Source organism: Mustela nivalis (genome assembly GCF_964662115.1).
Source record: "Mustela nivalis genome assembly, chromosome: 3".
Classification (NCBI taxonomy): Eukaryota; Metazoa; Chordata; class Mammalia; order Carnivora; family Mustelidae; genus Mustela; species Mustela nivalis.
In genome coordinates this window covers 168,796,846-168,813,879 of record NC_139022.1, presented here as the reverse complement: position 1 = coordinate 168,813,879, position 17,034 = coordinate 168,796,846, and the positions used below count along the sequence as shown (strand labels likewise).

Here is a 17,034-nt window from a genome sequence, read left to right as displayed (position 1 = left end):
GCCTGAACCCAGCTGGCTCTGGGTTAAGAAATTCCCCTACTGCAAGTCACTGAATCGGTATCAGGAAAAGTCAGCTAGTCAAGGCTGTAAAAATAAACATCTGTAGCAGCAGCATACCGGGCTCTAAGTCTTCGCAGCGCTCCCTCACACACCTGAAGTGCTGCATACTTTTCAAAGCACTTTTGTGTCCAGTCTCTGTTTGGTCTACACCTCCGAAAGAAGGTATGCAAACCCTTTCTCCCTGTTTGACGACGGGGAAGGCTGATGCCTACTGAGGTCAAGGTTTTTGCTCTAGGTCATAGAGCCGGTGGGTACAGGGATAGAGGTCAAATCCAGGGGTCCTGTCTGGCGTGGGGGTCCCTCCTCTCAGCCTTGCTGAGGTCGGCTTGTGGCACTGTGTGCAGACCGAGTATGGAGGAGACGAGGAGACACAGAACTCAGTGCACCTCTGTACAAGTGGGAGCCATGTCCCACTTCTCTCTCGGCTCTCCTGCTCTGAAATAGCCTGGAGACTAGGTTAAACAGGGGAAGCCAAAGTCAGGGTGGTAGGAAAGAGAAACACTTTCTCTTCTGGGTCCCCTAAATATCACCTGCCCTGCATTTCCCTAGAACACAGTGGACACAAATCTTCTCCTCTGAGACAGTAAGCAGGAGCTGACAGGCTCGGAGCCGGGCTGCTCCCCTGGGGGTTGAATGACAAAGGGCACAGCTCTTCATTCAGTCCATTCATGTCTGAAGTGGGAAGGTGACCCCCCACGGTGCATGCCTGGTGCCTGAGGGCAGAACCTGGCTGGCACCTAGAAAGGTAACCTTTTTCTCCTCCCCCAGGTATTCTCCTGGGAAGTTTCAGGAAGCACACTGCTTGAGCATCACTGGACGCACCCAAAAAACACTTTTTGGGGTGCCTCGGTGGCTCAGTCGGTTAAGCGTCTGACTCTTGATGTTGGCTCAGGTCATGATCTCAGGGGTTTAAGTCCCACTTTGGGGCTCCCTGCTTAGAACAGAGTGTCCTTGAGACTCTGTTTCCTTCTCCTTCTGCCCCTGCCCCCATGTATACTCTCTCTCTCAAATAAATAAATCCAACAAAAAAAAAAAGCACTTCTCTCTGCCTGGAAAGCTGCTGGAACAGGTATTTTCCCAAACGTACGCCAGTAAAGCTGACACAACCCTTTTCCTCTCTGCGCTTCTGTCTAACCCCCTGCAGAGTAGAGATTTGGTCCAAAATCTGCCCACTGTCAGGAATGAAAGTCCTGAACAGTTTAAAAGTGTTGCATCGTGAAAAACCGATCTGGCAGCATTAAACAAAATGTTTTTAATAAAAGAAATCATCTGAAGGAGCTGGCACCACGTGGCTTCGTGAGAACTCGCGTGGAGGTTCCAGGTGGTGAGAGTCACTGGGCCCTGAGACAGCATCTAGGCAGGGACTGCCTGCCACAGGCCAGGGCGCCACACACTTTCATGCCTGGCACCTGCCGGGGCAAACCAGAACCTTCTGCAGAAGCGTGGTGTGCCCCGCAGCAGATGCCTGGAAAGGAGGGCACACGCATGAGAGTATTTCTAGTATTAATGCGAGGAAATAATTCGACATGTGCACAGATTCCTGTACCAGAAAAAGTTGCCAACCATGATTAATAATAGAACGAAAAGAACCAACTTGAACATCGGACCCCAAGGGAACACATTACGGCGTATCTATGTGAGAGAATGCGAGGAAGCTATTAATCATCATGTGTTAGATGAATACTTAACGGGAAACTGCCTATGATATGAAAAGGAAAGAGGTGGGGCGCCTGGGTGGCTCAGTGGGTCAAGCCTCTGCCTTCGGCTCAGGTCATGATCCCAGGGTCCTGGGATTGAGTCCTGCATCGGGCTCTCTGCTTAGCAGGGAGCCTGCTTCCCTTCCTCTCTCTCTGCCTGCCTCTCTGCCTGCTTGTGATCTCTGTCTGTCAAATAAATAAATAAAATTTAAAAAAAAAAAAAGGAAAGAGGTTACAATTTTGTCTTAAAATGCGTGCCCCCCCCAAAGGAGGTGGGAAGAACACGTGGTCTAATAAGCTACAGCCATTACTTCTGGCTGCTGGGTTTGCACAGGATTCTTAGTTTCTTCAAAAATTTATTGATTTTCCTCCCCTCTAGAGTGAAAATGAATATTATAACTAGAAGAAAATTAATACATGTTGTTTTTTGGAGAAGACAAATCCTCTTTGAAAGCCACAGGCTTTCCCAGCAGCTTTTGAGGTTAATTAAAACTTTTTTTAATTTTGATAAGATATAACATAAAAAGTATCATTTTTACCATTTTTAGATATACACTCCAGGGGCATTAAATACATTCACATTACTGTGCAACCTTCGCCAGGGTCCATTCCCAGGGTCCAACGCCATCTGTCATCCCAAACTGAAACCATACCTACTAAGCACTAACTCTCTCCCCGCCCCAAACCCTGGCCACCCCTACACCACTTTCCATTCTAGGCACCTCACGTAAATGGAATCGGACCCTAGTTGTCCTTTTGTGTCTCACTTCTTTCATGTCTTAGCATGTCTTCAACGCTCCCCTATGTGCTGGTATACATCACGATTCCATCCCTTGCTAAGGATGAGGAGTAATCCACTGTATGTGGCTACCACATTTTGTTTCATGACGTTAGCTTTTAAATCAGACTTTAATGTTTATCATGCCTGAACATCAGAAGGATCAGCCATTCCTATAATTGAAGGATGTTTACCATCAGAAGAATTAAGAACACCGGACGATACAAGGAAACAAGTTATTTGATTCAGAGAGCCAAATTCTCCACCTAGGTAGAACCTACTAAAATCTAGGTGTCAAGCCAAAGGTTGCGAGAAGGGAGGACACCAGGTGCCGCACACTTGAGGAACCCTTAGTGGTCCCCAACTCAGTTGTCTGGGACCAAAGGCACGTGTGTCACTTTGTGTGAGTAATTAAAAATGCCTGCTATAACAGTCAGGATGGCACTTGCCTCTGGGAGACCAGGGAATCTTCTGAGCCGAGGGAAATGCTCCGTATCTTGGTCGGGGTGTGGGCCACAGTGATACACATTTGTCACTTGTCAAAACTCATGGACCTTCACATTGCACTGAAATGAAGACCTGTACATTTCACTGGATGTAATTTACTGTATGTAAATTATACCTCGATTTTTTTTTTTTAAAAAGGAATGAAAAACAGGTTTGCAAGGACCCCTGGCAAGAAGTCACATTAGCCCTAAAGAAATGGAGTAAATGAGAATTCTAGAGACACAGAGGTGGTTCTGCAGCTCACCACTGTTGCTTTTCTGCCTGTCTGCCTTGGGCGCTTCGGTGGGTCACCGTTGTCCCTGTGAGTGAGCGCGAGCTCCTTCCTCTTCGCTGCTGAAACACTGGTTTGTTTCGGGGAAGTCTGATAAACACACGGGATGGTCTGCCCAGGCCAGAGAAGCTGCCCTAATCTGGTACACAGCCCCACAGCTGTGTAGCCCGGGTGGCCTAATACCTGAAGGCATGTCCCTCTGCGTGGGAGGAGAGAGCAGACACATCCTGCCGACCGGGCAGGCTCCAGGTGATGCAAGGATGCAGCTGAAGAGGGCGGGGAGAAGCACCGTGACCCATTTTCAAGAGAAACAATGGCTCCAAGAGTGCACGGGGGAACCACATTCAAATGTGAGCTCTGGGACCGGGAAGATGCATTTTGACTCCCTCATTTCAAAGCCTGGCTGCCAGGGGCCTTTCTGGTTGCTTCTCCACTGTGCTCAGCTAGACTCACGAAGAGGTGAGAGTTACCTCTTTCTCATTAAGTACGGTTATTTGTTACTCTCGGCCCAGTCCGTCTTTATAAAATGTCAAATTCAGGCCACACAGGGTGGGGGGCCGCCTCGTCCCAGCCACAGAGTATTTCCTGCCAGGCCGTTTAAAAGCACTCGGGATGTCAGACAACTTTTTCTTTTTTTCAATCTGCTGCTCTAGATTCCCCACACTGCTACTCCTCGCTATTAAAATGCACGGCCCAGTGGCCAGCAGATCTCCGGATTGCTCACGGCACAGCGGCATTCGGGAGCATACAAAGTTCTTAGCGTCTTCAAGGCAGCTCTGAAAACAGAACGGGCCCATGGAAGCCAGATGGTAAATTGGAAAAGAGCAGTCAGAGGCTGAGCTACTTCCCCAGACTTAATGTTATATTTTTAAGAAACTGAGTAGGGATTCTGAAAAGCTTCTCCATGTGGAGAAGCTCATTATCACTTAGTTAGGACAGTAACCTGAAGCGACCTGCTCTCACGGCAGTAAATGCTGAACCTCGAAGCTTCTGGACCCAAACCAGTCCTCTTTGGGTCTCTCACAAAATAAGCTACCTTTATTTCTCATATCCTAGGAAATCACAGCCACGAGGCCAACTGCAGGCCCTTCCTCTTGTTGGCTCGCCCTGCTCCCTAGGTACAGTCTCATTAACCTGCGGCAGACATTCTGCCCTTCAGCCATTTCATTCCCCCTAGTGTGCCGGGGGCCTCAGCCTCTCCTTTCCAGTCACTTTGTAACTGCTTTTCCAAGGATTCCCACTTGCTCTCAGGTTCCTCCCAGCCTCGAGTCGGAGTCAGAGTCAGAGTCAGAGGGCCCCCTGCCAGCCGCGGTCTCCATCCAGGCAGAGGCGCAGGAAGTGTGCCGGCGAGCCTGCGTTCCTAGGCGGGCACAGGGGCCTCGGGCCTCCCTATGCTCCCCGATAAGGAGCCACACAGAGCCCCTCCTCCACCCTGAGGCTGGGGACAGTGAGGTCTCCGCACGTCAGGAAGCAGGCTGTGCGACTGCCCCTTCTGACAGAAAGGCAATCTTCTACCACTGCCAAAGGTGTTGGACTCTTCGATAGCCCGGCCCATCTAATGATATCAAAATACCATAAAAAATGCAAAACCCAGCAAGGACCTGTGAGCTAACTTACACCAAAAGATACTCTCCCAGCTAAAAACGAACCTTGTCCCTTGGTCCTGGGACCCCAGGACATTTACTGAACCAGATGTGCAGGTGGTTTCTGATAACTCCTTGTCTGGGGGAGAAATTACCCCCCGGGGGCCCTGACAAATAACCGAGTTGTCTCCCCTCCCAGGATGGACTTTGAAAACGATCGCATAGGAGGAGCGGAGAGCAGTGATGCAGAGGTCTGGTAGCTGACCAAGACAACTGACCTCTTTGTCATTTCAAGCTCCTTGGTCTTCGGCACCCTGAGTGGTATCTGGTTGGAACAGCAGCTGAATGATCTCCAACCACGGAAATCACAAGACAAAAGAAACAAGAATCCCCGAGTCTATATGGCTTGCTGTGAAGTCTGTCAATTTACCTCTACTGTGACTCTGTGTTCGCCTTTGCAGATGGAGTGCTTCCCTCGTCGGTGACAAGGGCATTTGGAGAAGGGGAGGCAGGGGGTGGCCCCAGCGAGAAGACAACTATCTCAGAACAGCTGGCACAGCCTTACCGCCTTCTGGGGTGTGTGATCATAAATGGCCCTGTGCAATTACACACACTGACACATCGGTGTCCCTCCATTTGTGTTTCCTTTACCAGGACCTAAGCAGCAAGGGCAGGGCCACGTCAAAGATGGCAACGCTTCCCTTGCTCAAAGGTCACTGGCTTGACACTGACTCTAGAATGCCTCCAGAACAGACACAACATCAGTACAGGGCAGGAAAGTGAGTGTCCTAAAGGGTATGTGCTTTTTCCCAAAGGAGGCCTCCAAAATGATTTATTCTTCATGTTTCATGAAAATCTCGCTAAATGTCAGTGTCTTAGGCCCAGCGCAGATCCGAAGCAAGAAATTAAAAGGTACTCATCATGTATTAGCTATTTTTATTATTTTATTATGTTGTTGTCTTGGTTAGTGCCAAAATCTTCAACTGTTTTGACTATCACCTGTCAGCAGCTACCCCCTGATGGCCCAGCACAATAGGGATCTACAAGACATCAAAAAATATTTCATGACGTCCTGAGTACCATATTTATCTAATAAGGTAGACAGATGTGTGATACGTATTTCCAGCAATGATAACTTTTGTACTAAAGAAAGAAAAAGAAAACTAATGATTTATATTTTAAGGGGTAAGCTTCAGTTATCAAAAAATAAAATGCACTCATGCAGGCAGCTCACATCCAAATAATGCTGCAGAAAAACAGGGTTTTCCTTATTTTTATTGCATCTCCACAGCAACTCACAGAGTTACAGGTGAGAAAAAAGTACCAGATTGACTTTTCTAAAATGTAAGCATCAGCCAAGTCACTCTGGTATGAGTTTCACAAGGTTTCTTTACTCCAACTCACCTAGGACATTAAAGAAGAATGTGTGGCATCTCTCATCCTCCCATCCCAACATACCCTGCCCCATGTCAGACAAGGGAGAGTCAGGAGACTTGGAGACCCCATTACTGAGCCCTCACACACACTGAGCTCATCACAGCTGAGAAGGGAGATGGTGCCAGAAACTGTGTTACTCAGGACTCACTGCTTTCAAAGAATGCGATGGATCCCTAGAGAGAGATTTAGATACTGTCTTGATATTTGAAGATGTTGATTATGTTTTGAAAGATAGGCTTGGGAAGAAGGATTCTGACAAAGTAGTAGTTAGGCAAGTCATCAAACCAGTCAAGAAATAAAGAAATGGAGAAACCTGCTGCAGGATTAAGCCTCTGTGGTCTAGAAGTAATCCACTTACCTAAGTGCATCAAAGGAATGGGACTTTAAATGTAGATCCACATCCCCAGAGAACTGGGAAACACCAAGGGGACAGAGTATCAGTTGGCTAAGGCGGTCACAGTGTCCTTGACTAAATATGGACTGCCAGGGAAGAGTGACCTCATTTTCTATGTATGAACCAGAAACTGAAATAGGTACCCAATTACGCCAGGCATAAAACCCAAGGCAGTCAGAAAAACACGTTATCTACTTATTACACAGAGATGCTCACTGAAACTTTATACGGCAAGAAACAAGAAACCTCAGCATTTAAACAAATTGGGGAAGAAGCAGTTGAAGGGGATTAGGAAGTACAGACTTCCAGTTAGAGAGTAAGTCATGGAGATAGAAAGCACAGCCTAGGAAATATAGTCAATAACACTGCAATAACCTTGTATGCTAACGAATGGTGACCACATTCATCACGGTGAGCACTGTGTAAGGTACAGAATTGTCAGATCACTAACGAGAAACTAATATAACATTGTATGTCAACAGTTCTTTAATAATAAAAAGTAATAAAAAATAAACACCATTGCAAAAAAGTAGGTACTTGATAAGTAATAAAAGAACAAACAAAAAAAATAAACAATAGGGAAACATACACAGCAAAGGGAATGACAGCATGCTTGTATAATCAAATGCTATGCTGCTATTTAAAAGCATACTTAAATACTTGTAAGTGATATGGGAAAAATGCCTCTGGGTTCTGCGAAACATACACATATCTCAATTATGATGAAAAAAATTTGGCAGGAGATATTCAAAACGTTAAAGAAGTTCTTTTCTTTGGAGTGGAATCAGAGGTATTTTTACTTTTTCCCTCCATTTTGAAATACTTAACCAAACTTTCGACAGTTAGCATTTAGTATTTTTATAATTAGAAAACAATGAATGGCATTTTGAAATCTATTCCATTACCATAGAATAGACTGAAGGGAAAAAATTCCCTCCCTCCCCCATAGTTGCTTGGAAACTTGGCTGGAGATTGCCATTTCTGTCTCTAGGTACTTTGCAAAGTGGAACATACAATGGGCAGTTTTATTATTACTTAAGGCAAGCTCTGCACACACACACTTTTTCATTCTTTTACCTCCTGGTCTGGAGTGGGTGGGGGGATGTATTTCCCTACTTAGTAGACAAAAAAGACATTTATTAAACTATTTTTCCTGGGCCTTTCTCTTTTTCCATTTTGTGGTATTAGTAATTTGAGACCCTTATATTGTGAAAGCCTAATGCTAGGTTCCCTCAGTTTGAAAGGACTTAACGTTCCCGTTATGCAACTTACTCTACAATTCTAACAATCCATATACAAAGCTCTTCATTCACACATAAAAACTTTGGGTCTTTGAATTATTATGAATTATCATACTGGACCCAACCAGATTCAGTGAATCATCTAGGGCAATCAGAAATACCCACAGTTATCATTTTGGTGTGGCAAAGGGAATTACCAGACACTGGGCAGAATACATTTCTTCTCAAGTTTAGAGAACAATTTCAAACTTCTTTACTCCTTTGAAGTCTTCATAATGAAGTTGTATTTAACATTTTAGGTGCCATTAAGTACCCTGAAACAAAGCTCACTGATTTATTCTACATAATTTGGTGAATTTGGCTTTTAAGGAATTCAGGGACTTTGTACCAAGTTTAGTTTTAAATAGAAATAAAAGTCCTTTGAACATGGTGACAACAGGGACATGTGCAGATACTTTTAAAAAATACATTGTTCAAAATCTATCTTAGCAATCTGCAGTGCTCTAGTGATAAAGACTAAATAATTTCTAAATAATTTTATTGTGAAGTAGCCGCTGCTTATCTTCCTCCCTTCTAACCAAAGGCAAAATAAGATATACTGTTGCTTTATCAATATGAATTATCTGTATAGTTTGGTTCTTCTCCTGTGAACCTCTTGGTCACAATCCCTTTGTTCCTCAGAACCCTTTTTATGACTGTCTTAAACCATGAAATTCAAAATTTGACTCCTAAGATTAAGTTTAAGCCCAGGCTGGGAACCAGAAAAGCCAGAAACTTATTCCTAAATTTCTAACAACTCCCAGGCGGATTTCAGCAGCAGGGGGGCGGGGGGGGGTGCTGACTGGAGGAGGTGGGGAGCAGGAAGGCCAAGGGCCAGGCAGATGTGGGCTCGAGTCTTGGCTCCTCCCCATAATACCTGCGTGATCTTGCACAAGTGACGCTACTTGCCCCAAACCTCTCAGTCTTTCCACACTTTGTAACATGTGCTAGAAGCACATACCAACTAGTCAGTAAATGGAAACAACTAATAATTTTGATTTTCAATCTGTAAAAAATAGAGATAAAATGATAATTCTAGATTATCATAAAGTGTACTAAGCACCCACAGGGTTCTACAAACACGATTTTACTTTCTGCGATAATGGACTGATTCTCATTGTTTCCTAGGGTGTTTTCATTTACTATTAAAAAGCAGGTTATTCTAGGTCAAGCAGCTTTTCTCCCCCATGTAGGATGTACTCCTCCCTCACAACCCCCCAAAATTACTGCCACCACCAAAATTTAAAATGTGATAACAGGTTTTGCTAACCTTGTTAGAACACTCCATAATATTTGGGTTTCCTCCCTGACTGAGCCATAAAATTATAGGGAAATCTATCTACAACCGAATGTTCATACATCAGGAGGCTTTGGATGAATCACTGCAGGCTTCTTCCTAGCCAGCCCCTCCCCCACACGCACCGACAGCTCTGAGATAATTTATGAATATGTAATACCTTTACACAATCGCATATGTGCTGTTTATTCAAATTTCAGTGGAATCCTGCATATAGCTGGATTTCCATTTTAAAAGTTCTATCCACATTTTGTTTACAGAAACAGCAAACTGACGTTTATAACCATAAAAAAACCCCTCATCTTATATTATCTTTTGTTCTTGACAAGTCAGAGACTTAACAGCTAATGAGATGCTTTATTTTTTAAATTTTGCATTTCTTGTTCATCTCTAGAACATGTGACCCAAGGGCTGCTTTGACCTTTGACCCCTGTGCTCCTCTGTTACCCCTCTACTGGAGGATGAGTCAATTTTTGAAATATGAAGTCTTGTTCACTCAAGGCAAGGTATAACACACCTGCACACTCCGAAAGAATGATGGAGATCTACATGCATCCATCTGTCTAGAACATGATTAAAAACCCACATCAAGAGCAAAGTATTTTCTGAGGTCTAATGCAGACCACTTTTGCAGATAGGTTCATTTTCCTCCTCTCTGTTGTGTTTTAAGGCGGTTGGGGTAAAATGCACTTCTATTCTTACCCACAGGTGACTGGGTCACTCTTCAATTCCTACAGTAATTCTTCTCCTTCAGCTTAAGAAAACGTAAGTTCTGTTCCTCTACCCTTGCACAATTTTGCAAAACAATTATCATCTGATACCAGATGGCAAAAGAAGGTTTTTGGAAACCTATCATTCCCTCCCCCCCAACTACTCTGACAGACTATCTCCACAACCAGGCAGCCTGTAACCTCATTAACACACCGGCATGTAAGGGATAAGGGCCTCAGACAACACTTGCTGATAAAACATTTGTGCAAAGAGACAACTCTTCCAATACTTTACGTACGTCGGCTTTGATAATCAGGTTAGAGACATTTTAAGGATGCGTCTGCATTATTAGGCCCACTAAGATAAACCGAATGTGTGACTGTTTCTTATGTCTAGTCTCCCTTTTGGGACCTCAGGAGATCTTTTCCCTTACACTAAAATCAAATGCTTAGTTATATCTGCCTGGCACTAAATCAAGGCAAATGTGAGGCAGTAGTATGGTATGTTTCAGGTCACTTAATTACGACAAGGAATACTCTCACCTCCACCAGTTATCCCATATAATTTTCTTTCTCTTATTCCCTCCCTCTCTTGCTCTCACATACGCGCTCACTGTCTCTGTTTCTCTCTCTCTCTCTCTCTCTCTCTCACACACACACACACACACACACACTATAACAGCTCAGGGAGAAGGGATCAGGTGAACAGCTCCGGCTTTCTGACCTTTGGGATCACTCCAAGAAAATAAGCCTTAAATAGTAGAAGGTGCAGGTGAGCTTACAGCACTGGACTCATCTAAAATGTGCAGGGCAGTGTAGTAAATTCAATCCTAGAACCTTTCCACAGATAATACAAAACACCTGAAGTCCCCAGTGCTATGAGAGAAGAGAAGGTGGGCAGAAAGGAGGCGGAGCAGCAGAGATGCCCTGGGGAGACCCTAGGGAGCCAAGTGGCAACAGAAAAAAATATAATAGTTCACCGGAAGAAATTAGTTTGCTTACTAGGCAAAGGTCTCCAGACACTATACCATTTTGTGAACATTTCTGGGCCAGAAAATTTGAAGTACAAGTAGCTTACAATGGGGGCCAAGCATTAGTGAGCTTACAGAGTTGAATCAAGCAAAAGTTCTGAGTACAGAGAGACACATCCAAGCAGATACTCATCCGACAGAGCAGTCAAACAGACCCCCTTCTGAAAGGGGGTATTTTAAAAAACAAAAAGTGCACCAACACAGGTGCATTTTTTTATACATATATTCCTTGAAGTCTCTCGACTTTAAGTCAAAGAAATAAGATAGTACAATACCGGGAGTGAGGCTCATCACTCGCTGGGGCCAGTCCCCACACCTGCCTCCTTGACAGGCGGCAAGCCACTGCCTCCCACCCCCATCCTCTCCCTGGCCTTCAAACGCAGCTGCATCCCGCTGGAGGCTCTGCGAAAAAGGTTCCCACAGGCAAAGTGCAGAGTACCAGTGCCCCACTGTTGGAAGAGTCTGCAGCGCTGGGGATTTGCAATGACGCCACATGGAGAGAAACGGGGAGGGGGTGGGGGGGGCACGAAAAAGAAACAAGGACGAGAAGGCAACAAACAAAAATGCACTCCCCTGCTTTAGTGGTCCAAAAGGGAAAAAAAAAAAAGGTGTGGGGGAGAGAGAAACCCCAAATTAGAGATGGTCAACGGTTGGCTTATCAGGACACATTTGGGTACCCTTAATCAATACCTGGGCAAAACAAAAAAAAACAAAAAAAAAAAAAAAAAAGAAAGAAAGAAAGAAAGAAAAGAAAAAAAGGAAAAGAAAAGAAAAGAAAGAAGAAAATTAGAAGTACCTGGGAAATGAACTTGGACACGTTCTAATACAAAATCTCCCCATCATCGCCATCACCATCACCACCAACACCGCTTAAATAAAAACCAAGCACTTGAGCTATTAGCAACTACATTCTACTTACAGACCTGACGTTTACATAATAACAAATTACATAATACTCCTGCTGTGCACTAAAAACCCTTCTATAGGTGAAGCTCTAAACCCTCTGATCTTTTAACATTTTCCAGAGAAAGCTGGAAAAGTCGGCTGAATAACTGGGGGGAGGGGGAGATGGAGTGCTGGAAAAGTCATCCTTGACAAGCTGCAAGCCCCACCAAATGCTCCCGGATAAAAAGGGACTCGGAGCAGGTGACTCCCCGCGGCTTTCATCCCCTGGCGCCCGGGTGTCTAAGGCCAAGGCAGAGCGAGCCCGGCGCGGGGCGCAGGGCGCGGGGTTCAGGGCGGAACTGCCCGGGCCGGGCGAGGGGCGCGGCCGGGGCTTACCTGCTCCCCGAAGTCGATGGCTATGTTGGTGATGCCCAGGGGCACCAGGAACCGGATCAGGGGCCAGTAGTGCGTGAGCGCCGGGAATTTCACCATAGTCCCCGCCGTGGGCTGACCCCACACACATCTGCCGCCGCGAGGGGACTCTGCCGGGAGGCGCGGGGCGAGTGGGCCGAGCGGGGGCGCGGGCGGACGGAGGCCGCGTCCGGCGGGGCCTCGGGGCGGCGGCGGCGGCTCCTCCTCGCGGCTGCGGCGCCCTCTCCAAGCGCGGCTGCTCTAGCAGGAGATCCGCAAGCTCAAGTCCATCCCTGCTGCCCTCCCACACAACAAAGATCTGCCGGGAAAAAAAAGAGGAGGGACAGCGGCGGCGGCGGCGGCAGCAGAAGGTTCTGCTGACAGCGGCTCCATTATAAGCGCTCTGGGGCCCGGAAATAAATAAATAACCGCGCGCACGAGGCGCCGCCGCCGCCGCCGCCGCCGTGCGGAGGAAATCAGGGGCGGGCGCGGAGGCGCGGACACCGCCGGCGGCCCCGGGGGCGGGCGGGCGGCGGGCTGGGGAGGGGCCGGGCCGGCCGGGCGGGCGGCGCCCTCCTTTCCTCCGCCGCCGCCTGCGCTCGGCGCGGCCGCGGGGGGCGCTGCGCACGCACAGGCCGCGGGGCCGCCGCCGCCTCCGCGGCTCCCGAGGCCGCGCGGGCTGGGACTCGCTGCGGTGCCCGGGCCGGCCAGGGGCGGCGGTGCGAGCCGGCGGAGCGGCGGGAGGGCGCCGCGGGGAGCTGAGGGCCGGGGGCGCCGAACCTCTGGAGGCCTCGGGGACGCCCGGGTTCAGGCAACCGGGCCCTGTCGCCCGCCCCGCGGGGCCCGGGTCCGGCGTCCCCTCGCCGTCCCGGGAGCGACCGGGGCGTGTGCGAGCCTGGCAGCCGGGGGACGTGAGCGCGGACGCGCGGGGCGGGATCCAGGCGCGCGGGGCTGCGAAGGACCGGGAGCCCCCGGCCGTCCCCGGCGAGCGCCGCGCGCACTCCGTCCCCCGGTGGCCGCCTCGGGCGGGCGGAGACGGACCGAGGACGCCCCTCCCGGGCTGGGGCTGGGGGGCCTGCTTCGGGCCCACCTGGGAACGGGGGGCCGGGAGAGAGAGGGAGAGACGCGCCGGAAGGCGGGGGAGGGGGGAGCGCAGAGACAGAGCAACGGTCGCAGCGAAGGGGGCATCGCTCTCGGGGTGTCCCAGGGGAAAAGGCGCCGAGGGCCGCGGGGACCGCTCCCTGCACCCGCCCAGGCCGGGCCCGCCGCCCTTGGGGAGCGCTGGGACCTGCCTCCCGCCGTTTGCTAACGTGAGCCCAGATCCTCCCCAGTGCACCGCCGTTTTAAACCCACCGCAAACTCGAAAAGTCTGTCTCTTTTAGATAAACAAGGGGAAAGAAGAAAGAAAACACGGCTTTTTATTATACGGTGCCCCAGTGACTACAGGGCAAAGACTAGCCGTGCCGAGGGTTTTCCCTAAAACTTCAGGCGAGCTTGACAGCCAAGCCAGCATCCGTCTGCGCCAGGGCACGAGGACAGCGGCTGGAGGCCCCCGGAGGGAGAAGTGCCGCATGCAGGCAGCGCTTCGTGGGAAACCTCTGTCCCTTCTGCTAAATGTTGTCCTGAGCCAAAAACTGCTCGCAGAAAATAGTTTATTAAAAGGAAGGGGGGGGGGGAAGCGCCTCCTGTGCGGGGTCGGCTTCACGGGCTTATGACCCGTGTCGCCGCAGCGAAAGTCCCAGCGTTTGGAAGACTTGTATTGGTTTATTCGACACTGTTGCCCTCTTGAAATTTCTAATTTTGGAAAGAGAGCCCATCCTGCTCAGATGATTTTACACTCCCCCCACATCACATGATTCTTTTAAAGTTTAATTAGCATAATGAATTAAAGTAATCTATTGTTAAAAGCCCTAAAGTACTTTTGCAGCTAGGAATGAACCCATTACCTCACATGTAGCTTTGTAAAGCTGGTGCTCATAGCAAGCTAGAGACCTCAACTTTCTGGTTTCAGGCATTTCACAATGTATTTGTAAGGATCAAATGTTTTCCATATTTTATGCCGTTTAAGAGACCTTTTAAAATTCCACACGGTCCACACAAGGCCTTGAGAAAGAGGAAGATAATTCACCCTGTAGCTCTGATGTAACCTCAAATGACATTCCCTATAATTAAAATGAAAATTTGGTAATTATGTATTGTGTTACCTGGTGTCAAGTAATATTTTCTAAAAGACTTCCCAGAAAAACAGGAAGTACTTGTGACAGGACTCTTCTCTATGACAAGTTCCCAAAAGGTGTGTTTTAATGTAGTCAAATCTTATTTAATATATACCAAGAGAGCTTGTTATTTAAAGGAATTCTCTGGGAATGAGTTCTTTTCTAAAGCAAATATCACCTTACGGTTACTCTAGGTTTCCCTGGGCTCGTTTTACTCAAAGCAATCTAATTACACTGACCTTTGTCTGGACTGTGGGGTTGATGAGGTCTTCGATCAATACTCATCAAGTCCCGTTTGCTTTGGCTGGTCTCTGGACAAGGACCCGCCGCGTCGCTGCCGGTGCTGCTGCTGGCCCATGTACACACACAGCTTCCCTCTTCCGGAGGAATGGTGAGAAAGTTCCAGTGAATCAATGAAAGGCCGCCATCCTCGTTTGAGTATTCTGAAAGTGTATATTTCTCCAATGAGTGATTGAATAGTGTCATCTTTGATTACGGCAAAGAGCACTTTTTAGATTGGAGAGGCCTCCAAATTTCAATCACATAGTGGCAATATGGAAGTTAAGGGGACATTTGATTATTTTTTTCTGTCAAAGACTCAAAGTCAGAGAACTGATTTCAAACGGGGGGTTTTGGGCCTCTCTTTTGCTTCCTCTTTTTAACTTGGTCGTTGTTTGAAAAGATAAGTCCAGAGAAACAAGTGATGATAATGAATGGGGAGTTTTCTAAATTACACAGAACCCAGAAGAGATCACAAAGTCGTTTACACTGGATTCAGAGGGTTATCTTTCAAAGGGTACAGCTTTGTCTTCAATTTATAGAATTTTTGATCAAAGGACGTAGCAAGATTTATAGACTCTACTAGAACTCAAAAGTGTGAGGAAAGAATATATACATAGAAGAAAATGCTGGAAGAAAATGCTGCACTATTAACTGTGTTTAGGTACAGTTGCATAGTATTATTAATTTATTTTTATACTTTTCTATATTTAACATAATGGCCATATAGCAGCTTATTAAAAAAAGTTTTAAAACATATTTATGAAATGTCATCAGAAGTGCAAGTGGACATTAATAATCAGAGCATGGGAAAAGTTACTCTTCACGGAAACAATTTTATAAACGACCAGCCATATGCCATTGTGTTGGTGTTTAAAATTATTAAAATTATTAACTCCAATTTTTGAAGAAAAAGTTACATGTGTGCCTCATTTCTTTTTTTTCTGGAATTGGTCTCAAATGATTATGCACAAGTTACCCCTATATCTGTTGCAAAGGACAGAATAAAAGGTCATGTTTAAAATCATCCAGTTCTCTAACTCTGCAACTCGGATTTCCTTAATTGGAGGAGCCCACTGGCAGCAGATGGGAATTGTAGTCATGGACGGGGTCTGGAAGAAGGTGTCAAAAAGATTTGTGAAAGACTGACTTTATAGTGTTATGTACACACTATAATTATCCTCTCTTGTGTATTTAGTGTACCAATTTATTTAATAGATAGTCCTGGATATTAGTGTTTTTTTTTGGATATTGGTGTTTTGAAATGAGCAGGAAGCCCCCTCCCCTCATAGACTAGCTATAAATTCAATCCTTATAGTTCTACATCTGAGCCTCATACAATTTTAAGCCATGGCTCATTGGGCGTGGCGTGGGGAAGCCTCAGATTTCTAGACTATTTAACTATGTTCGTATGAATATTGTTCTATTTGATGAAGTCATGATTTCTGCCCAGATCCAAGCTTCCAGAGAGCAGAAGACAAGTTGTCTACTTCCCCCCAAGCTGCATGTTTTGCTTTTGTGGTCTCTGTGTCATTCCAGGCTAAGCCTTGTAACAATTTGACTGGGCCAATGATCAAAGCCAGTTTTTGTACTCTCAACACATCCCAACAATGGGAGGTAGGAGGTGAGTGACACGGGTAAATGGTCCAGAAATGGAATATTTGCTATATATAAGCTAGAATTAGCTAGTCATATTCTGCTAGGAGTTTCAGTTCTCACTTTTAATGATTTCTTTAATATTTTTAAAGGGACCACACAGACGCTTCCAAAATGTTGAACCGCGAGAAGGAATAGAGAGTTTCTCTAACATGCTGATATCGATATGGTCTACAGACTATTTTGGTAAGTGAAAAGAACTGTAAAATGGCATGCTATTTTGGGGGGAAGGGAGGTAGAATGGGAGAGAAATAGGAATATGGTTGTGCATGTATCTGTGTATTTGCTTATATTTGTGAAGAAGACACACTGGAAATATAATCCAAAAATTATTCAAGTGCTTATCCATGGGGAAAGAGCGAGCCAAGGGTCAAATAGGGATGGAAGAAGGAATTCTCTGAATGTATTTTGTAATCTAGTTTTGGCTTTGGAAACATTCATGTTTCAAATGATGAAAACAGAAAAATAAAGCAAAAGAAGACGATTATAGGCAGAAGACGCATACATGTTATGCATTTTTTTTTTTTTTTTAGTTTTTTCCT

General features: G+C 46.5%; 1 protein-coding gene across 1 annotated transcript in view; it reads right to left on the bottom strand.

Annotated features, from left to right (window-relative positions):
* ANKH (ANKH inorganic pyrophosphate transport regulator) overlaps positions 1-12,792 on the bottom strand; it is a 124,797-nt gene extending 112,005 nt beyond the window's left edge. Inside the window, exon 1 of the mRNA XM_082723311.1 lies at positions 12,327-12,792. Within this exon, the coding sequence (XP_082579437.1) occupies positions 12,327-12,422 (96 nt within the window). The 5' untranslated portion in view covers positions 12,423-12,792. The remainder of the gene's footprint in view (positions 1-12,326) is intronic.
* Between the last annotated feature and the right edge of the window lie 4,242 nt (positions 12,793-17,034).